Raw genomic sequence first — 23,328 nt, 5'->3', positions numbered from 1 at the left:
AATAACACGACCGATGTGATGCTACAATATTTTTAAGACTGAATCATGAAAAACTGTATGAAATTATACAAAATGACACAAAATCGCAATTATACCATGTAGTTTTGTAAGCGAAGGTTACAAAATATGTGACAAAAATATGTAAAATAAAATAATAGCTGTACTATCAAATCCGTGTATCATTCGATCATTCGTTTTTTGATTTAATATTGAAAGTAGAAAAAGGAGAAAACTGACCCTTTTTCTTATTCTTTCCTTTCTTTCTTAGTGTTTAAAATATTTATTTTGAAACAAATTAATTAATTTCTTAATTAAACAAACAGACTTACTCGGTGAGTAGGCTATGACAGCTGTCATATCATACCCTGCCATGCCCAGCTGATGCAAAGAATATAATTTATATCTACACAGAAGAAAGCTCTGTCTAGACTCTGCCCCGGTACGAGTTGTGTCGAGCTATTCATTAGCCTGTTTGTTTGATGAAAAAAGATGAAATGTAGTTGCAATAAATGCGTTAAGAATCCATACAACTGCAGCAGTGGAGGACTATTATTCTGCTGCGTGATACTGCAGAAGAACTGATGACGGAACGGTTTGATCTTCGGTTGACCAATCAGTAGAAATATGTGTAGAAATCGAATATTCAAGCTGTTTATTAATTTTTCCACCCATGCACGAAAAACTAAAATTTAAGCTGAATTCTCGTTTTTCGTTTTTAGGAAAAAAACGAAAAAGGAGCTGTTTTCTCATTTTTCTACTTTCAATATTAAATAAAAAAACGAATGATTGAATGATACACGGAGTCTATCAGATGGTAATAGTTTGAAATATGCCACACTAAATGATTACACGCACTTAAAAAATACAAATACCATGGTATTCACATTTCTTTGCGAAATTTACTAGCAATTTCGGAATGAATTTTTTCACCAGTATTTTTGTTTAGTTCATTTATCATTTACACTCTATGCTACAATGTAAATGATAAATGAACTAAAAAAATGGTGGTGAAACAATTTTCACTCAGAAATTGCTAGTAAATTTCACAAATAATTGCAAAGAAATGTGTAGCAGCCTAACATTGAATTAAATGTGAAATTTTGATGTATAAAGCAGGGAATATCTTTTTTTTGTGTGTGTAAAATATAAACATTTATTGTATTTTATAATGTAAAATATATTATAGTGTAAAATATAATCTTTGTTATATTTACAACTTCAAAAAACAATTGTTCAAAGTGTACCATGGTACAACACAATACAAGTGCAATACATGTACCTAAAATCACAAAAACAATGCAAAGCTAAAATTTGTCCCACATACTGGAAACGTTACAATAAAAAAAATGGTCAGTTATGTTTACGGTAGTGGTGGGTATAAGTTACTCTAAAAAAGTAATTAATTATTACATCTTCAGCAGTTTAATTAGGTTACTGTAATTACTTTCTCTAAAAGGTATTGTATTACTTATTACTAATTAGTTTTTGAAACCTCATATCAGCCTTAGTTAACAAACAAGGATAGACATGAACTGCTCTTTTAATTCTTTCAAATACAAATACAATTGCGTAAATTGTTGACCAACGTATTTAAATAACAGATTTTAAGGTAACAGATTTTAAACGCATTTTAACATTATATGCTAAAAAGAACATTATTTTGTGTATTTGCTGTAATGAAATGGGTTTATGCGGTTTAAGGTACAAAAAACACATTATTTTCCACATACTGTACATTATTGTTTCTCCTCTATGCCCCGCCTTTCTGAAACGCGTCGATTTTTACAAAGCTCATCGGTCTGAAAAAGCGAGGTGTGCTGTGATTGGTCAGCTATCCAGTGCGTTGTGATTGGCCGAATACCTCAAGCGTGTGACGGAAATGTTACGCTCCTCCCCATACTGTGATGCCTGCGGCAACCACATGTGACGACCCCGGGCTGGACTCCGCTTCGTCCACGGTGAAAGCCGATCTGGCGATCCACAGCGCAAAGTTGTAGTATTCCCTCAGCAACCAGCACAGATCAGCTCTAGGCATGACAAAGCAGATATTGTCCTCTTTTGGAAGACCAAACAAAGTAGTTTCGCTTTCATAATGAATCACTCAGCGTCTCCACAACATGGCGGCGGCGACAACAACAATACTACACTATGTTTTGTTAACATTTGGGCGGCGTTATGCAAATCTTCCCACACAGTGACATAGACATGTGGGGGCGTGTTAGAACGAGCCGTTTTAGGTAGGCGTGGTTGACTCTTAACTTTTATAAAGAATATCTCTTTGGATTTGAGACTTTAGTATTTGCAACTTTACAGATCTTCTTTATGCACCAAGAGCTTGTAACACTCCAAAGAGAAAGGAAAAATTTAAATCGCGTCATATGACCCCTTTAAACTTGGATGTTAAATCCACTATTGCTTTATATTTAATTGTTCTAACATCTATACTACATCAGAAAGTAACTGATTAAATTACAGAGCAGTCCCTTACGTTTTCAATGTAAAAGTAACTTTAGTACTTCTACTACTGCTACTAATTAATAATTAATACATTACACCCAACTCTGGTGTTTAGGTCTGGTTTCTGTGCTTGTGGGTCTCGTATTGCAGGAAACCTTAAATTTTATGTCTCTTTAGTTGGCCTGAAAAGTCACTTTTATACGTAATAAATAGCCACGGCTAAACCGGAATGAAAATCCTTGTTAAAACTAGTTTTGTTGGGGGCGGGGCATTTTGACGTCTTTCCTCGCAAGTGAGCGCGCGCGCACGCACGGCGCAAGTAGCGCGCGAGCGCGGAGAGAAGGACGTTGAGCGCGCACGCACGGCGCAAGTAGAGCTCGAGCGCAGCTCCATGCGCGCAAAACCCGCTCACAGGCTCATTTTAACAGAATAAAACATCTTATCTAACTTCAAATGACACGTTCGCTTGAAATAAATCTGCTGTTATGTATCGTGCTTATAAATAAACGAAATCCTCGGGGAAAACTGGAATATGCCTCCACCTGACATTCAAAGGTAAAATCTCCTCAGAAAAGGAATTTGTGTTTTACGCAAGAAACCGTTTTTTTTTATTTTTTATTATTATATTAATTAATAATCCAGAGGAGATATTGATACCGAATTCGTTCCGGGGAGCTCAGTGTCGTGTTAGTAACTTATATAAAGATAATCGTGCGTCGGGACGGGATGATGAGCGGTTGAAGCGCACGCGACTCCCGCCGCTCCGTCCGTTAACGTTCATGGAGTTTATAAGCGGGAGCCGCTAGAATGGAAGCCGTGATCGATGAAACGGAGGCCTTACAGAGATTCTTCGAAGGTAAGACGGTTCATTGATCAGCTGTTGATGTGACAGTTCAAGAATAGTTTGTTGGATTCTTCCCTAATAACGTTACAGTGATGTATCAGATGGTAATACCATGGTTCAGCTTCCATATTCAAGTGTTTAGCTGATCTAAAAGGCTGATTTTATATGTCTGAGTCAACTTGACTACATTAGGTTACACTGATAAAAGCATGCGAGGGTCACACTACTTAAAAACAGTGTTGGGGAAAGTTACTTTTAAAAGTAATGCATTACAATATTGCGTTACTCCATAAAAAAGTAACCAATTATGTTACTTGGTTACTTATGGAAAGTAATGCGTTACGTTACTTTTGCGTTACTTTAATTGGGGAAAGTTACTTTTAAAAGTAATGCATTACAATATTGCGTTACTCCATAAAAAAAGTAACTAATTACGTTACTTGGTTACTTGTTATGGAAAGTAATGCGTTGCGTTACTTTAAAAAATCTGGACAGGGCTTGCTTGCTTGTTTTTAAATTTAAAAAGTTATATTTTTGGCAAATATAAAAGCCTTCTCACACCAGAAGTGAAATGAATGCGCCTCAGGCTGAAGGGAAAGTACAGTAGAATACAGAAGAAGACATTTCAACACTTCAGCAATAAACAAAGACTAGAGTAATTTGTGTTTATTAGTACGCTTGAACTGGATCAGCGAAGGTCAGAAGCAAAATAGAAAAGGATTAAATACATAAAGGATATTTGTGTTGTTTAACATTTTAATTATTGCAGGTTTGCGTCATATTCTGAGTTGCATTATTTTTATTCATTTTGAGGAATACTGAATCTGTGTTTTGTGTGAGTGAGATAATGCATATTCATATTTATTTCAGAGCTACAGTAACATCTGATTTCTCTCAGCATGGCGACAGCAGAGCTGTCAGTCAATAAATTGGGGAAAAAGTAACTTGCGTTACTTATTTGAAAAAGTAACTCAGATATTCTCTTGTAAATTAAAAAGTAATGCGTTACTTTACTAGTTACTTGAAAAAAGTAATCTGATTACGTAACTCTCGTTACTTGTAATGCGTTACCCCCAACACTGCTTTAAAAGATACCATGGTGCACGTCCAAAAACTTGGTATTGTTTTGGTACTTTGCTGCTACTTTTTGTTGCTTTTTGCCTGGGATGAAATTAAAATTTGATTATGTACTGTGTATGTTTAGGTATGCATTACATGCACAATATCATAACATTGTCACCTGAAAAGATACAGAAAAACCCCTCTAGTTACTGATGATGTTCTACACTTATTTCTCAATAACATACTTTCCTACAGTTAAAGCTCAGTATCAATACATATTCCAGTTAAAGGAGTAGTTCACTTCCAGAATGAAAATTTATCACCTTCTTTCTCAAATATACTCACCCTCCATTTGCTCCAAACCTGTATGCGTTTCTTTCTTCTGTTGAACACAAAATAAGATATTGGTGTCCAAACAGTTGATGGGAAACATTGACTTCCATGGTAGGAAAAAAAAATACTATGGAAGTCAATGTTGCCTATCAACTGTTCGGTTACCGACATTTTTCAAAAAAATATTTTTTTGTGTTCAACAGAAGAAAGAAACTCATACAGGTTTGGAGCAAGTGGAGGGTGAGTAGATGATGACAGAATTTTCATTGTGGAAGTGAACGACGTAAATTTTTTTGCCAATATGTGTTGGTATGTATTTTACCACCATGTGTCTACTGGTAAAGTTTTGTGTCAAACATTATGGGTGTGTGATTTAACAGGATTGAATCTGTCATGCTGGATTTTTTGGGGGAGAGAGAGACACAGAAGGCTACCGATGAGCCATCGCAGGGTCAGACGGGCAGAAATCAGTGTAGGAATGTTGGGGAAGGGCAGAAAGGTGGAGGGGATCGCATGTATGATGTACGGATGCAGGGAGCGAAGGACTGAATCCAGAGGAGAGAGAAGGAGGGGTTTGAGAAGAAACACTGGGAAGGAGGGAGGAATGTGATAAATGGTGTGTTTGTAATGGTTAAGAGACATTGAGAATAGGAGAATTAAAGAGAGAGGTGGATTAATGAATAGATAGCTGGTGTTGGGCAAGGAAAAGGAAAATAAAATGAAAATAATAAGATGAATCACATGTGATATGCTCTGATTTGTCTGTGTTGTGCCATTGGTCAAAATCTAAAGAAAAAAATAATTTTATTTTGAAGATTTTTTTGTTGTTGCATTGTTTAATGACAATTTAATACATTTTATAAACAATTTTCATTACGATAATGCAAATAAAAAAAATTTAATTGTTATTAACATAATGAAAAATGCACTATATTTTAATTGTAAAATACAATATGGTAGTATTTGCCTTTTACTTTACTTCTAGTCATTTAGCAGACGCTTTTATCCAAAGCTAAAACTCTATTAATATATATATACATATATATATATACATACACACATTTAAGAAAATAAAAGAAATTAAATAAAAATTACAAATGCGTACAACAACATTTCAAAACTAAACATTTAAATGAAAACAAAAAAATAAAGCTAAAAACAATTCAAAATATTAAAAGAACAAAAGGTATGAGTATAATAATGATTCTAACATAACACTAAGCCAAACACCAAAAAACAACTACATGTGTGTAATGTATAACCACACACATATACATGTACATATATATAAATACATTCAATATATATATATTATTTCATTTCCATTTTGTATGTTGAAGTACTGAAATAACTCAAATTAAATAAAACTTAATAAAAAACCTATATAGACATAATAAAATTTACTTTTAGTCATTGAGCAGACGCTTTTATCCAAAGCTAAAACTCTATTAATATATATATACATATATATATATATACATACACACATTTAAGAAAATAAAAGAACTTAAATAAAAATTACAAATGCGTACAACAACATTTCAAAACTAAACATTTAAATGAAAACAAAAAAATAAAGCTAAAAACAATTCAAAATATTAAAAGAACAAAAGGTATGAGTATAATAATGATTCTAACATAACACTAAGCCAAACACCAAAAAACAACTACATGTGTGTAATGTATAACCACACACATATACATGTACATATATATAAATACATTCAATATATATATATTATTTCATTTCCATTTTGTATGTTGAAGTACTGAAATAACTCAAATTAAATAAAACTTAATAAAAAACCTATATAGACATAATAAAAAAGCTAATAAAATGACAACATTACTACAACTGTAACTAAAACTAAAATAGATAACTAATACAAATCAAACTACATTAGTTTATCAGTAATCCTAAAAAAATAACACTGAGCCAAACACACATGCTAAAATAACAACAACTTACTGACACATCGTAAGAAATGGTTATAAAAAACTGAAACAGAAGGGAAACAAGTAGTAGGAAAGAGGAGAAATAAAAAGCGATACTTATCGCTTTTTTTGTGGCACATCATTAAAAAGCGATACTTTGTCTTTTAAAAGACAAAGTATTTTTAATTACAGTTTGTTTTTGTATTTTTTAAATTACAGTAATAACAATCACTATGAGAATAATGACAATTACAAAAAATCTTGATTACAACAAATGTCTAGAGATGCATTGCGGTAAAGACAATTGACAAATTTTAAAAAATAAATTACTGTAATTACAATCCCTATTGAGAATAATGAGAATTATAAAAAAATATTTAGATACATTGCGGTAATGACAATAAAACAAATGCAGTAACTAAAATCGCTATTGAGAATAATGAGAATATATATAGATGCATTGTGGTAATGACATTTGGAGAGAAAATGTCCTTAATTGTCTTGAAAACAATTAAAAACCATAATGGTCCTAAAACAAAGAATTTATTTTCACATGTAAATACTTTTTCCTTTTGATTTTAGGGGTTAAATGTGACCTGGATATGTGATTCACCCTTTTAAGCATTAGCCTACTTGTGGTTACATTACTGCAAAATGTTGATTTTATTTGCCTTCTGCTTCTTTTTCTTTTCTCTTTTCTCATGTCATCTTTCTTTTCTTCAGAAAGATGGCTCACCCCACTGTATTAACTTTACTGTCCTCTCAAAGTGGTCCTATTCCTTTCTCTGTCATTCTTGGCAGATAAAAGCCATGGTTGTTTATGGCAGGTTCTAAGACAAACTATTTATTTTGGTGGGATATTCCAACCATAATTTGTGGCACATCATTAGTCGTGAATGTGTTTTCTCAGAACAGGTGTAACAGTTTGTTTATATGACAGCATTTCACTGTAAACACTGTTGCCTTCATTGGGCTCTGGAGTTCACGGCCATCAAGCGATGCTCTTTAACGAGAATTTCACATGTTTACATTCTTCAGTTGGGGAGTGAGGCAGACGGTGCGCCTCTGGTCCCGGCCGAAACCCTACTGCCTCTGCCCTAGAGATGATCTGACAACCTTTTCCACAGAGACACGCTAGAAATGTTCTCATACGCCAGTATCCGTTAGCATGTGATGTGAAATCTGGAATAATTGTGGTGTGGACACACTTATTTTTTGCAAATAAATATAAAAATTCAGGTGTCTGTTTATGGCTTGTTTGTGTTTTTGAGAACACTTGTGAATCAAGCAGTAGATCCTGATTGTGATTCATTACGATTCTGTTGTCGTTTTCTACTTTTTGACTCTCCCTATGTGTATTTGTGCAATTGAATTGATGGCTGGTTGCAGTGTTTAATTGTGCTCCACATCCATGATTCCCAATGAATGCTCTGTGTGTTTGTGCTCTGTTTGTTTGTGTTTGTGTGTGTGTTATGCGGGGAGGGTATCTTAAATGAACATCCATTGTGGACTGGAGTACAGCAACACAAAGCACAAAAGAAGAGGCAGATTGAGCTGTTTGTCTGTAGGATTCATTTGACCCTTAGAGGAAAATTTAATTGCTCAGAGGTCGCTCTGTCAAAACTTGTTTCATTCAAAAGTCAACTTGGGTGTTTCTCCGACAAGGAAGAATAGAAAAAGACACATACTGGTTGTCATACATTTAAAGGATCCGATGAGAAATGTTTGAGATTATATCTCTGAGAGTCTCTGACTTTTGACTGAGACTCTGGTGTTTTGGCAAATCTGAGCACAGTTCGATACTGTTCGATACTGTGTAGATCTCTTCTGTAAATCCAGAGGAGACACATGTGAGGTTAATGGGGACTTTTTCTCCAGAAGAAATATCTGAGAAGCAGGAGACTTGAGCAAAATTCTCAATTTGCTCTCCATTTAATCTCATTGATGTCTAGAAGAAACTATTTATTATTATTATTATTATATATATAAATTGTTTTCATCTTCGGAGCTGATTTTAACCATTAAAATTTAGTAAATTTTACTTGAAATATAATAAAAGAATATTTAGGGGGGGAAACTTATTGCAGTTAATTAGTAGAGATCGACCGATATATCGATTTACCGATAATCTTCCCGATATTTAAGCATTTTACCATAATCGGTTATCGGTTTTGTAATATCGGATTCATCGATAAACGCCGCCCTCTTGTGGGTGTTTTGAGAATTGCGCGCAGGATTGCCATTGCAGCGCGTCTGAGGGGAAACAAGACAACAACGACATGGTGCAGGTTTGATTTGTTGTAGTTAGTAAACTTTATTTAACATAACAGCCATTTATGCACAAATTAGATGCATTACATAAATGCCTGATATGTAGTTTATGCAGCTTGGCATTCACCGCATGTAACTTTTAACAAGATTCACTTGTTTAAAACACCCTAAATTGTATTAACATTTGCTATATAACCAGGGATGCACATAAGTGGTCCGCATGCGTGACCAAAATAAAAAATGTGCTGTATAAATAAGTTCTGACAGCGCATTTGCGTACATGGTTGTCAGCTGTTAATGCACAATACCATTTTAGATCAACAAACTGTACTGTATAAGATTTCTATTCAAAAGCATAAATCTAGGCTGCCCGCTGCCGTTTTCAAAGCACAATGCAAAACTGTGACATTTCATTCACTGACGCTCTTCGGCAGCGCTACACCCGGAAGCACATATACTACTTACTTGCCGACAACTCGCCAAAATAAAAGCCTGCTGATTTAAGGTTGAAAATTATGAAAATTGACAAAAAAAATAAGTAAATATTAGCATTTTATTTTTAAGTTTACTATAAAATAATTGTATTTGTATTTAATACTCCCTTTAATAGTATTATCACACTTTATTATTTAGTTTATTATATAATAAAAAAACGAACAAAATAAAGTGCAATAATATTATCACTATTACTTATTTATTGTTTTATAGTTATAGTAATTTAATGGGTCACACTATGTGCAATGTGAGGACCAAATCAAATCTCCAGGTTCTCTTATGAGAACCAGGCTGAAAAACGTATGTGCACCCCTGTATATAACCATTATTTCGCTAATAAACATCTAAATAAATACAACTCTATGGAAATACATTATTTTTTATCTCTGCGAGCGATCGCAGTTTGAGTATAGTTCTGTGTAATTGCATAGATAAACCGCGCTGTCAGCAGGCATTTCATAATCTAGGACAAAAACATTATTAATAATTCTGATATAACATTCCAGTTGAGATATGCAATAAAATACAATGTTTTGTTTGTTATATTCCAATATCCCAGAGAACATTAACATTATAACATGAATTAACATTATCCAGTGAATTATTCTTGACTCTGTAGCTATTAAACAGCTTATAAACCTAGTAAAACTGATGTTTAAAATGAAGTTGATACGACTCCTGTCCTTTATTTTCTCCATTTAAAAACATTAGACATTCTACATTTATTTTGCTTATTGTTAATATTAGTGTTGTTGCTGTTGATGCTTTTGTTTTTTATTGTTGTAATATGAAGATTAAATTTAACATGAAAGACTGCTAATTTACAACACTTAAAAAAAAAAAGATGACTGAAAAGAGGAAAAACCAAAGTGAAGTATGTTCTTACTTCACTCAGTCATTTATTTACTTTATAACAGTAAATAAATATCGGTTCTGCATATCGGTTATCGGGCACATAAACATGCAAATAATTGGTATCGGTATCGGTTATAAAAAAAAAAATCAATATCGGTCGATCACTATGAATTAGCATAATTTCTCATTTTCTTTTAGTTTAACTTGAAGTACTAAAATAATAAACTAAAACGGAAATAAAAATTAATATATAGACATAAATAAACTATAGACATATAAAAAATGTCAATGTCAAAAAAACTAAATCTTACTAAATCTAAAATTGAAAAGAATATGGAAAATATAAAAGCAAAAACAACTTCAAAATATTAATAAAAAGCTATAACCAATGATTAGTAATAAATTGCGACACCTCACTTGTGTCAATTTGGCGAATACATTTGAGAGGAATGGACACACATTCTCAGAGTAAACAAACAGCCTTGATGAATGCTTTCTGTGTTTTCTTTATTCGCAAGGAAGGCTCAATGATTGAGGGTGTTGAAAGGAATTCTGGGAAACAGTTACTAACTTCTATTCCTTGGTTTCTGAGAGGCATGGAGTGGATAGTTTTCAGATATTTACCTAAAGATAACTAGCACAGAAACCCCCTGTGACATAAGAGTGCTCAGAAAGCGTTTTAGCCCGATTGAGTCTAGCCATAAGCTGCTTATAGAGGGTCTGCATGCCCCTCTCTCTAATGCACTGCATCATTCCTGGAATACCTACAAGACTATTAAAAATCAGAATGAGGTGCGAGTAATGTTTCTTTCTCTCTTGCGTCTCTTTTTCACTATCGCTGCCTCATTCCGACTCCATTAGTGTGACAGTGTGCAGACAGGGCGAGGAAGAGAGATAACAGACAGACGCACACAGATGGATGCACACACACTCTCATACATGCTGTGGGTGGGGTGAGATAAGGGCAGGGCACAGGTCATACAAACACACACACATGCCAACATGCACAAGCAGAAAAACACATGTATGGGTTCTTGTACGGCAGCACACATTCAGCACACAGGCACTGTGATTTAAGGAGCTGATTGGTTGAAACGTCAGTGTACGAGTTGATGTTTTGGACCGCAACCTGTGAGCTCCATAACACCGAAACTCATCCCTACACCACCCAACCCGATGCCTGTTAGCTCTCGTTTTACTTCACAGGAGCTTTTTTTCTCCTGAAAAGAATGTAAAATTGGGAAATTATATTTACAGTAAATGGGCTTATCATAGGGCTTCCCCCTCGGTAGAAATCATGTTCCATATCACAGGGCCCCACGCAATTGCGTTGTTTGCGTGGTGCCTAAACACGCTACTGCACTTGGTGACTTTTGTGAGAGGATTTGGGCAGGTTAGGTCACATTTAGCTTGATGTCAGTAAGTCATGGATCACTCAGGTACAGTGTGTGCAGGTACAGATGGTTCCTGGGGATAATGTTTGATGGAGAGAATAGTTTGGCCGTTGCGCGTGGTCTCTTTCATGTAACAGTGTATTGCTGTCACTGGAATGCATTGTGTTTGAGCAGCCAGGCCTGTAACATTCGCATGCCAGTTCCATTACAACAAACCAAAAATTACACACTTTCCACATTTCAGGTGACCATGATCCGATTCCCAAGTCATTCCTTTTATTGGAACTCTTGATTTGTGTGCAGTGTTATTTATTTATTTTTTGATTGATTTTTGTCATTTTTTAATTAGTTTTTGTTTTTTTAATATTTCTACTTAGTTTTAATTTATATTTATTTCAGTTTAGTTTTAGTAACTTAAACTAATTTTAGTAATATCAGTTAGTTTTTTGGCGATACCGATAACAGAAAAAATGAGCATTTATCGGCCGATACCGTTATGGTGGCCGATATATCGTGCATCCCTAATTTTTTCATCTAAAGTTTCTATTTTATTTGATTTTAATTTTATTTCAATTAATGAAAATGATTTGTGAAAATTTTAAAGAATTGTGTTACAAACCCCTACAAATACAACTCATTATATACACTATAAAGACTTTAAAGGAGACAGACATGTAGATGTTTATGAAAGATTTTTTCTCTGTTTTGGAGGGATGATTATTTTTAAATTATACCCTATTTATTGCATCAAAATTTGTTAATACTTTACTATATTTAAGGGTGGATATATCAGTTGTTTATTGCAACAATACATAACTACAATAACTTTGTCTAGTGCTCTTATGAAAGTTTATAGCATGATTTGTGAAAATGTAACTATACTGAATGACATAAATTTTTTTGTGTATTTCATTTCATTCTGTAACCTACTTGTTCTACAGATCTGTGTGTACTAGTGTTAAATGCTACTGTTTTTGACAGCGTTGATAACGTTTATGACAGATAATATCATGATAATTTTTTGAGTTTCCCTTACCAAATGTCGTATCCCATCAGCAAAAACCTGTCCATGGGCTTTTTTGATTGCTTTCCAAACCTCGTTCACTCCACCAGCGTCTCGCAGCGATCATTTTCATACCAGGGAAGCTAAACATTCTTGCAAACTGTCTAAACTGAATTATGCATGTCAAGCAGGCATTCATATGAGGAGTTTAACAGCAAATTAGTAATTTAAAGAACAAATTTTATTTTTGAACATGAAAAATATACAGAGGTCTGGACCTCGTGGCCTCATAACTGGTTACGGGCCTGGTTCTATATACTATAAATGTGTGTAGTATTGTTGGGCGTATTGTTATACTGTTATACTGTCTGTACTATATTGTTATACTTATATTGTTATACTGTCTGTACTTGTCATAGGCTATTTCATTACTATTTGGTGTTTTAAACCGCGCGAGAGAGCCTATGAAAGCCCCAAAAATCAAAATAAAATACTTTCAAACATACTGATAAACTAACATGTTAAATATAAAAATATTTAAAACCGCTAGTTTATATACATTCGGATACAACAGTCATACATCGCTATTAGGACCGCGCGTCCTGTTGTCAGTATAAAATGTCTGCCGTCAACGGTGAAAATCAAAAGTAGATTTATTTTAAAGACCAGCAGTTTAACACTAAATATTGGACATAAACGAACACGTTAAATATAAAAGTATTTAAAACAGGTAAGTTCATATATTTGGAGTAAAGTTAAATTGAACGGATACATCAGTCATACAGTGCTCCGGACCTCGTGCCCCATGACGCACCGCAACAGAAACAAGAATGAGATGCATTGTAACATAACTGTGGTGTTAAACTCAGTTAGTGAGGGCTCGGTTAAAATATTGCACATATATAGGCCGTTCAGATTACTTGTTAAAGTGCAATGAAATGCCTTATATCTGCAGACGATGTACGTCTGTGTTTGTGGATGGAAACGCCTTCACCGGCTACAGGCTCTAATCTGAGGGGCAGTTGTGGCCTAATGGTTAGAGAGTCCACCCTCAGTACCGCGACTGAGGTGAGACCCTTGAGCAAGGCACCGAAACCCCAACTGTGTGTGTGTGTGTGTGTTCACTACTGTGTGTGCACTTGGATGGGTTAAATGCAGAGCACAAATTCCGAGTATGGGTCACCATACTTGGCTACATGTCACTTCACTTCACTTCAGATATTAGCAGTGGTGAAGCATGTGGGACTGTTACTATATTACACTCCTCTGAAAATGTGTCATTCCTTGAATTCCTCATTGTTACCCGACTTTTACATGTTTCCTTCCTCTGCTGACAGTATTCATTGCTCTTTAGCACTCTATCATTCCCTCTCTCGTGTTTGTGGAGGGTAGGTAAGCTGCTCAGGTCGGCCGGTGCGTTCAGTGCTGGTGGGCGACTAGAACTGTGTGTGGTGGCCTGGTACAGCTCTGTCTCATGACTGAGACCTAATCCTGCATTACAACACACACATTCACGTAACCCTGGACCTAGACAGAAAGGTGTATGTTGTTTAGAAGGATATGAGAGACGTACTGGGTCATAATCACACATCTTCAGTTTTGTTTCCATCCTAAAACAAAATGCTGTGGCTTCGAGCAGGTACAGTCTCTCTTTCTTTTTCTTGTAAAGAATCATTTTTATTGCCTTTTCTTATTGATTATTGCTATTTACCTTTCACATTGCCAGACCTCATGCATTTGTTCAATATATACGTGTGTGCATGATAGTTAATGAATGTGTATATTTCTAAGTGAACACATGGAAACCAATGTAATATTTTCATAATATAGTGTATTGATATGGATAAGATTATTAGTGGTGTTTGCTACATAAACAAACTCCTAACATTAATTGTTCAGCTTTAGCATGTAACTCATCCAGCATTACTTGCACTAAAAGAATGATTCTCAAAATTACTCTGCTGTTACTTTTCTAATTGATTTGACTTGCAAATGCAATGAAAGATTAAAGGAGGAACCCAAACCATTTTATATCTTAGAGACTTGGGGGTGGGATCTTTTAAGGTAGTAAGCAGCTACCTAGCAACCACTCACAACACCCTAGCAACAGCATATCAATGTTAAAAACACTCAGAACACCTTAGCAGCTCGATAGCAACATCATGTTGGGTTTTGGCCAGTGGTGCATGAAGTACCTGAAAGCCACACTTAAGTAAAAGTAAAGATATCTTTCCAGAAAATGACTTTGGTAGAAGTTGAATCAGCGTTTAGAATATTACTTGAGTACAAGTTGTAAAGTATGTGATATTTATTGTACTTAAGTATGAAAAGTATTTTTTAAATATTAAACATACATACAAGTATTAAAAAGAAAAAGTACAAGTAAATGCAAAATGGAAAAGGAGCAAATAAATATAAAAAATGTTTATACACAGTTTGTGTCACAGTCTTCAGCGGGTGTACCCTGGAGGGCCACCTCTCCACTGTTCTGTGAGCACATGGCTTGTGTTGTGTTTGTCTGTTGCCATGTGCTCTCTCCTCTCTATTGTCTTGCCCCTCCCATCTTGTTACCTCGTTATAGTTTAAGTTGCTCCACCTGTGTCTCCCTCGTTAGCCTCCTCTTTGGTTTCTTATTTATTCTCCTGGTGTCTGTCATCCTGTGCTGATCCGTCATTTCTCATTGTGTGTGTGTTTTGTGTCTGCATGTGGTGCAGCTTTAGGCCTGCTTGTCTGTTTTTCCCCCTTGGGGTGGTTTGAGTTTGTTTTTGTTTCATTTTATTGTCATCAAAATAAATAACCATTCCTCCTGCACTTGAGTCCTCGCTTCATCTCCCCGCACGCACCGTGACAGTTTGAGTACCAAGGTTGTGTTCAGTTTTAACTCTTTCTTCCATTTTGTATCTTTGGGTTGGCATAAGAGGCACTTCATTCGGTACTCTTTTATTCCAACATGAGTAAACATTTCTGGAATCTGCATCTGACGTGGCATTTAGATGTATTTACACAATGTAGCTCAGAGGGGACATGAATGCATTTAACCTGCAGTTACAAATGCATCAATAATGCTTTGTTTTAAACAAAACGTTGAATACTGATATTTGAAATTATTTAAACATGACAGAATAGTTGAAATGTGAAATTAAAACCGCCTAGGTGGCAGCAAGTCACTTTTAATGAGTGAGTCTTTGAGATTCAACCAATTTGTGTGATTATAGATTATATCAAATTATATAAATATAAAAGACATACAGAGGCATTTTTGCCGCCAACAGTTTAGAATGCCTTGAATTTTGATGATTCTAAATGCGTTTTGATAGACTTAATCACGTAGTGTATGCGTGCACTCTCTGTGTTTTTTTGTGATATACTTGATAATGTCAGATCACACATCAAAACAACACTTACCATATTATCGCAGATGATATACTGTATGTCACACACCCCAGCCTCTGCTTGAGTGGAAAATGAAATCATCCGCGGTTGTGCAAGCACTTGTTTGTAAATAAGCAAAGGTGTTTTTTTAGGTGTCTAACTCGCAAGCGAGACTGATTCGTCAAACCTGCTTTCTTGCATTCTGTGTTCTTCCAGCTTAATTTAGTAGTAGGTAACGAATATGCTTCGTGGAAATGAATCAGAGTAAAAGTATACATTTTAATTAGGAAATGTAGTGGAGCAAAAGTCAAAGTTGACAGAAATGTAAAGTACAGATTCTCCCCCAAAAAATGCTTAATAAATACTGTAACGAAGTAATATTACTTTGTTACTTTACACCACTGGTTTTGGCATACACATTGATTGACATCATGATTGAACAGTTGAAATCAGGGTTATTATAGTTTTAAAACTAAAACCATAAAAAGTAATTACTTGAAATAAACATTAACTAAAATAAAATAAAATATTAAAAAAACTTCTACTTATTTTAATTTTGGCAAATTTTCAGTAAAATTTTTCTTGTTTTTATTTAGTTTTTACTTAAAAATGAATAAAAACTGTATAGACATTTAAAAATAAAAAGTGACAAAATCAAACAGCTAAACTAAACTGAAACTTAAAAATTAGAAAATCAGTAAATTGTCTAGTAGAAACTTATTTTCATTTTTAGATTCTCTTGAGCCTGGTGACAATATCTATCAAAGTTTTGTCTGATTTTATAGTTCTCTCATCAGGTCAATGATCGTGTGAATGTTTTCCTCTGTAACTGTGTGGATACTCAAATGAATGCTGTATTGATCACAATGATGATGTATGTGTGTTTTGGTATTTCAAAGGAACCCAGGGCATTCTGGATAGTGTTTACCATTTGATAATATAATGGACTTCGCTCTATCATACTTTACTCTGGTGTGAATTAGAGCTTAATGATTAACATACATACGATCTCACATACAATGATCAGTTTCACAGGCAGAGATGTAGAGAACAGGGCATATATGTATGTGTAGAGTACACAGGGAGGTAAAGAGAGATATAAATGGAGACGGAGGACGGGATGTGTGGTATATTGTTGACTGTGATTAATGAGCTCTCAAGGGAGTGGTTTTAGTTTGGCCCCTCGGTGATGCCAAATGCTTTAGTTCAGAATCATCAGTTCTTCATACAAAATCTTCTTGATAGCCAATGATGAACAGGAAACAAATCTAAAGCTCTTTCAAAAAGTCCAGTCACAGTGTGATAAACTTTACTTGATGTGTTTAACTGTGATAAAATTACTGTAAAATCTAGGGTTGGGAATCGAAAATCGATTCCGATTCCAGAATCGAATATTTAAGATCAGGAATCGGATAGTTGTTGTCAAATTAAAATTTAGATTCCGCCTATCGATTCCGCCTATCGATTCCTATGCGCTTTTTTTTTCTTCATCTGTGAGGACCGCACCTATCAATCTGCCAGGACCTTGCTCGCTAATCTAAGCGTTCCAAAGTTTGCGATCAGAAAGCAAAAAAGCTAAGTATATCTGTGATAGGCAGCTAAACATGTTGCAAGAGAGGTGTCATCACCAACATGACAAAGCACTTTAATTTAATAGATCGTTAAAGATCGCGAACACGATTCAAACACCAACATGATTCTGTTCCTAAATTACAATGATTCGTCTGTTTCATTCCTCAACCTTTGTGTTGTAATCTTGGTTCATCCGTGCAGCGTACGATCACACCAGTGTGATTTGAACATTTAAATCTGCGTTTGCGCTGCCATTGACTTAAAGAGAGCAGCTGTCTGTCATGAATGAAACGGCTTCACAGTCTTTCAGCCACACAGTATCATTATTTCTGTTACAAACATTCAAATCACAGAAGTACTGGGATAAAAGTTTATAGTTCTGATATAAACTCTGATGTGTATGGTAGCAATTAAAATAAAGTAAATCACCTTTTGAAAGTAATTTGACACTTCAAATGAAGATTTATAGATTACATTGTTACGCCAGTGGGTGGTGAAAATGGACTGTTAAAATGTATTTGTCTTTGAATCATACAAGAGATTCGTTCAAGAACACGGATTCATCCAGTAATGAAACAAGTACATCTTGAGTTAGTCATTTAATCATTAATTCATAAATTACATGTGATTTTGTTTAGTTGTCTAATGTGATTTCTTCAGAATCATGAGAGAACCACAACTTCCATTGGGGGAAAAAAAAACTATATTTATCCAGAATAGGCATGGGCCGATTACCGGTTTCAAGGTATACTGCGATTCGAAAATTTCACGGTTTCAAAACCACTAATATTTTCCGTTATACCGTTCCTGCGGTATGCGCTGTTTTTCATGTCTCCTCAAAGACTGAAAGTGTAGGAATCTCTCAGGTTGAGTGCAGTGTAGAGAGTAACACGACGCTCCTCCTCCTGTTGGTGCGAGCGAGCGGTCAGTCACGTGTGTGTAGGACGGCCGAACTTAAGGAGCTTCCCCTGGAGGTTACACGATCGGCAAACCAGCCATTTTTTGTCTTCTTGCAAGCAACTCGTCTCTGTTCTGGACTTTCACAAACTGTGTTGCATTGCAATCGTTTTCCAAAATGTCATTTATGTGAAAATATGAAGTCTGTAAACGCCCATTAACACAGGCCAGAGACGTTGAAGACGGACGCACAGAGAAAAATACTGTAGCAGGCAGATCACTCACTGTTCATGATGCACAAACTATTGGAAGAAAATCCTCAATATTGCTTTGGGGGTTTATATGAATGTGTTTCTGACAGTCTTCAGAAAAGTTTACGTGGTATTTTCTTTTGATCTCGTCTCTGTATAGTTCATATTATAGCAGTGTTTCAGCGCAGTGCTGCTTTGTTTACAGCGGTAACCAAGGAAATGCCATATCTGCTGTTCCATGAGCGCCTCCTGCTGTCAGAGAGAGAATCTGCGTCTCATTCAGAGCTTCTGCTGTTTGCTTCGTTCAGGCATGTAGTATAATTTCACAAAGCTAGTCAGAACATTCTGCTTTTGCTTCAAATTGGGTTATTATTAAATCAAATTATGTATATGTAATTATATAACTAAATGATATGTATATGAATTATATGACTAAAATTAAATAACTCATTACAGATTTAGGTTAAATAAAGATGTCAGTCTTTATTTTTCTTCTTTTTAGGAAACAAATCAAAGAAAAAAAAAGAAAAAATTCTACTGTTCCTAATATTCTGTATGTTGCTCAAAAACTAAATATATTGTGTTCAGCAGAAAAAAGTTTTTTTTTTACCCAGTCATTTAAAAAATAACACATTTTAGAGCTGTAACGACAATACCGTGAAACCGTGATATTTTTACTTAAGGTTATCATACCGTCCCATGCCTAATCCAGAATCATGCTGTTCTATTTTGCACACAAACAGCTCTTAAAGAGTCCAGTTTTTATGTAGCCTGTTGATTTTTGTTCATGGTATTCACCTCCAATAAATGGTTTGCAAAAAAGAGACACAAGATAAATGTTTGATATCATTATTTAATCACATTGGAATCGAAACTGGGAATCGAAAATAATCGGAATCGATAAGTTCATTAATATTAATATCAATTGATTGTAGAGCTAGATCTATCAACTTCATACACTTTTGATTGTGCATTTTGACTGAGTTCTGTTTAGTTGTGTAACGCTGGTTTGTGTTTGTTTGGTTGTGTTTAAATAAGCTTTGAATTGTTCAACGAGTTTAGATGAGTTTAACTGTGGCATTAGGAGTTGATTTAGTGGTGCTTAAAAGTTTTAAAACAAGCATATTAATCTCTACATTGAACAAATATCAACTCTTGTCGACACATTCGACAATACTGAACAGGGAAAAATGGTTCATAAATGTGATCAGATAAAACAATTATTTCACAGTGTTGCAGGTGACAACACATGTGAATATGAGCTTCACAGAGCATGAGTACATAAGTGTTAAAAAAACAACCAAAAACATTTTACAAAACAGTACAAAGCATGTGTTTCTCCTCTGTTTGTTAAAATCACCTTCTCTTTTTCTGTCCAACAACATTGCTCTCTCACTCTCTCTCCTCCTCTGCTCCCCCACTCTCGTTCCCGTCAGTCAATCTTGCAGCCGTTATCAGCGCTGGCCTGGCAGATTTAACGCAGGAGGATGGAAACATCTGGATCTTATTTAGTAAAATCATCCTTCTCTGTTTCTCACTGCCCTGCTGGCACACTCATAAAACTGTCCGAGCAGAGAGCCCAGCCGCTGCACCTCCAAACATTACATCAGTGCTGGTTTTTCCCCGCAGAGCAGAAGTTTCATCACTGATTTTTTTTACAGAAAATTTTTTGTTAATTTTTATACTCATGAAAAAGCACAGTTGCGATCACTCAAATAGCTTATGGGAAGTGATTGGTTTGACTCTTGGTTTATACCTGGTGTAAATATACACTGACAGGCTTATACCGGCTTATAAATGGATCAGTCTGAGTAAACTCACATCCACAGAAATGCTCCATGACGTTTCACAGGTGGATCAGGTGTCAAAACTGTTAATTGACCACAATGACAAGTTGTTGGAAACTGTTTTGGGATATTTTGTGAGTCAGGATTGTGTTGGCTTTCTGTAAATGGTGCCGTCTAGAATAGAATTAGAATTTTTTAAGAATTTGACAAAAGATGACATAGGCCTACTTTTAATAAAGTTAGAGAAGTCAAATATCACCTTGTAATGGGAAGGCTACTTTTTGAAAAAATTTTGGATTATTGATTAGAAGGTGCTCCTAAAATTTTGAACGTGCTCCTAAAAAGAAAAGTAAGCGTAGAGCCCTGAATCTGTATGATAAACTGTTTAATTCAGAAGATAGGCTATCTTAACTCAAGCCATATAGCCTAATGATTGTAACTTGCTGAAACATATTAATATAATAAACACAACCGAATGATGGCACTTATTAACATAACAGTCTGTCAAATAGCATAAATGAACTGCTCATAAGGCTAGGACATTTCCATTTAAAAAAATAGAACCCCGAAAGGGAACAGATATGAGATGGGAGGAAAAATATACTTCAGTATCTTATGTCGCAATTATATCGTTAGGTAATTATACTGTATATAAAATCGCTTTTGAACACGCGCTTGTTTTTTGCTTTCACTTTCGAGATTCGCAATCACACGTACGGAGCAGCACTCGGCAATACTTGTTCAAAAATACAGAGTAATCGGTTATCGGTATCGGCCAAAATTTTCATATCGGTGCATCCCTAGTGGTAAGTGAAATGTTATGTACTGTAATGTAACAGGCTACTGTTAGTAAGCGGCTAACCATGTCCCTTTAGTGGCTCCGTAGAGCGCATTATTTGTTTTCCGTGCCTTTCTGAATACGGATTCAGCCATACCTCTAACCCAGTCGGGGGTGTTTGTAGTTCGCACAGAACTCTTATTTGACATCGTCCCAAGTTACTGTAATTATATTATATGCATACGTTATATGCTACGCAAGTCTTTTTTTTTTATGCCACGCAAGTCTACAGTGTGCGCGTGAGACAATGTGTTCTTCTGTTGTCTTTGACAGTTTTTAGGTGGGTTATTGGCTTATTATTCTGCTTACATGAATGCATCACCACCACATCACACGGAAAACGTGGAAATTTTTTAAAGGGGTCATATGATGCGATTTCAAGTTTTCCTTTCTCTTTGGAGTGTTACAAGCTGATTGTGCATAGATAAGATCCCTGAAGTTGCAAAGACTAAAGTCTCGAAACCAAAGAGATATTCTTTATCAAAGTTAAGACTCTGCCACGCCCCCCTGAAACGGCTCGTTCTAACACGCCCCCACATATCTACCTCACTATGTGGAAATATTTGCATAATGCCGCCCAAATGTGCACGCAAAGAAAGAAGGCGTGGTTTCAGTAACTGCAGTTAGTGTTGAAGCAGCATGTCAGGGAGACGCTGTGTTTCTAGGCGAAAGCGAAAGCACTTTATTTGGCCTTCCGGAAGTAGATGCATTTAGGAATCTTTAAGATCACTTACAACAGAACAGCAATGCATTTTATGGACGACCGTTTCGTGAACCTAGGAGAGGAGGTCATTCTGACTTTGCTATGACAATCTGGCGCTTCTGAATCAGCTACTGTTTTGTTATTAATTTAAGTATTTGCTATTGACTGTTCATATGCGGAGTTTTGCACATCGTGTGTGTGTGTGTGTGTGTGTGTGCGTGCGTGTGCGAGAGAGATAGAGAGAGCGAGAGAGAGAGCGCGAGAGAGATAGAGAGAGAGAGGGGGTCACATCACAAACACATACCAGCTTCATCACTGTGTTTGTCACGTGACTCTGTTCCCCTTTTGGGCTCTGTCTTTACATTTATTTTGAAAGATGAAGCTCGCGATTATGGTAAGGGGTGTTACATTTCCGACGAGTGCTTGCGGTGTTCGGCCAATCACAATGCACTTGGTCAGCTGGCCAAACAGAGCAGACTGCGCTTGTCGGAAGGAGGGACTTTGTAGAAAACGAAGCGTTTGAGAGAGGCGGGGCATAGAGGACCTACAATAATGTACAGTATTTGAAAAATAATGTGTTTTTTTTACATTAAAGCATGTCAACATATTCTGTTACACCAAATACACCAAATAATGATCTTTAAAAAAAGCATCATATGACCCCTTTAAGACAATAATCGCACAACCTATTCGATATTCTATAATTAAATCAACTAATCGAATATTTGAAAATCGTGACCCATGCCTACAAAATATACAGCATTTTATTTACATTTACACCTAAATAAAATAATAACTTTTTATTTGTATTTTCAGTTTTTTTATTTATATATATATATATTAGGGATGTTCCGATCAGGGCTTGCAGCCGATACTGAGTACCGATTTCTTGACATGGTGATCGGCCGATACCGATGCCAATTCTGATGCTTCAAGCTTTATATAGACTTTCATCGGGCGCACGCGTCTGGCCCTAAGTTAACTTCCGGTCTGTGTTTGTTTATCAGTCTGGCTATGGCGCCAGCTACAAACATAGTTAAAGTTAAGGTGATGATTTGACTGAAGTTGGGCTTAGGTGGTTGTGCTGTGGTATGTGTTTCCCATACATTTATTTATTTGTGGCGCTCGCCACAATATCAAAACTGACCGATTTTCCAAAAGGCTTTGTTGAATAAACATGAGCACGTACTGCACATTTAAAAATCAAAACGAGGCGCAGGTGTTTTTATATCACTGTATTTCTGAAGGAAGACTATCTT

The 23,328-nt window shown here is 35.5% G+C and overlaps 1 protein-coding gene across 5 annotated transcripts in view; it reads left to right on the top strand.

Annotated features, from left to right (window-relative positions):
- Nucleotides 1-2,809: 2,809 nt before the first annotated feature.
- LOC107561169 (myelin regulatory factor-like) overlaps nt 2,810-23,328 on the top strand; it is a 38,877-nt gene continuing 18,358 nt past the window's right edge. For 4 of the 5 annotated variants that reach the window (XM_016245539.1, XM_016245542.1, XM_016245540.1 and 1 more), the window contains exon 1: nt 2,810-3,313. In XM_016245539.1, coding sequence (XP_016101025.1) covers nt 3,265-3,313 — 49 coding nt within the window. In that variant the 5' untranslated portion in view covers nt 2,810-3,264. Of the gene's footprint in view, nt 3,314-14,212; nt 14,289-23,328 lie in introns of those variants that run through there. The other variant, XM_016245541.1, reaches the window with a different exon arrangement.

The sequence above is a fragment of the Sinocyclocheilus grahami genome, unplaced genomic scaffold (genome assembly GCF_001515645.1).
Source record: "Sinocyclocheilus grahami isolate Dianchi unplaced genomic scaffold, SAMN03320097.WGS_v1.1 scaffold759.1, whole genome shotgun sequence".
NCBI lineage: Eukaryota > Metazoa > Chordata > Actinopteri > Cypriniformes > Cyprinidae > Sinocyclocheilus > Sinocyclocheilus grahami.
Note: the sequence above shows the minus strand (reverse complement) of the source record. Positions and strands in the feature narration are given on the sequence as shown.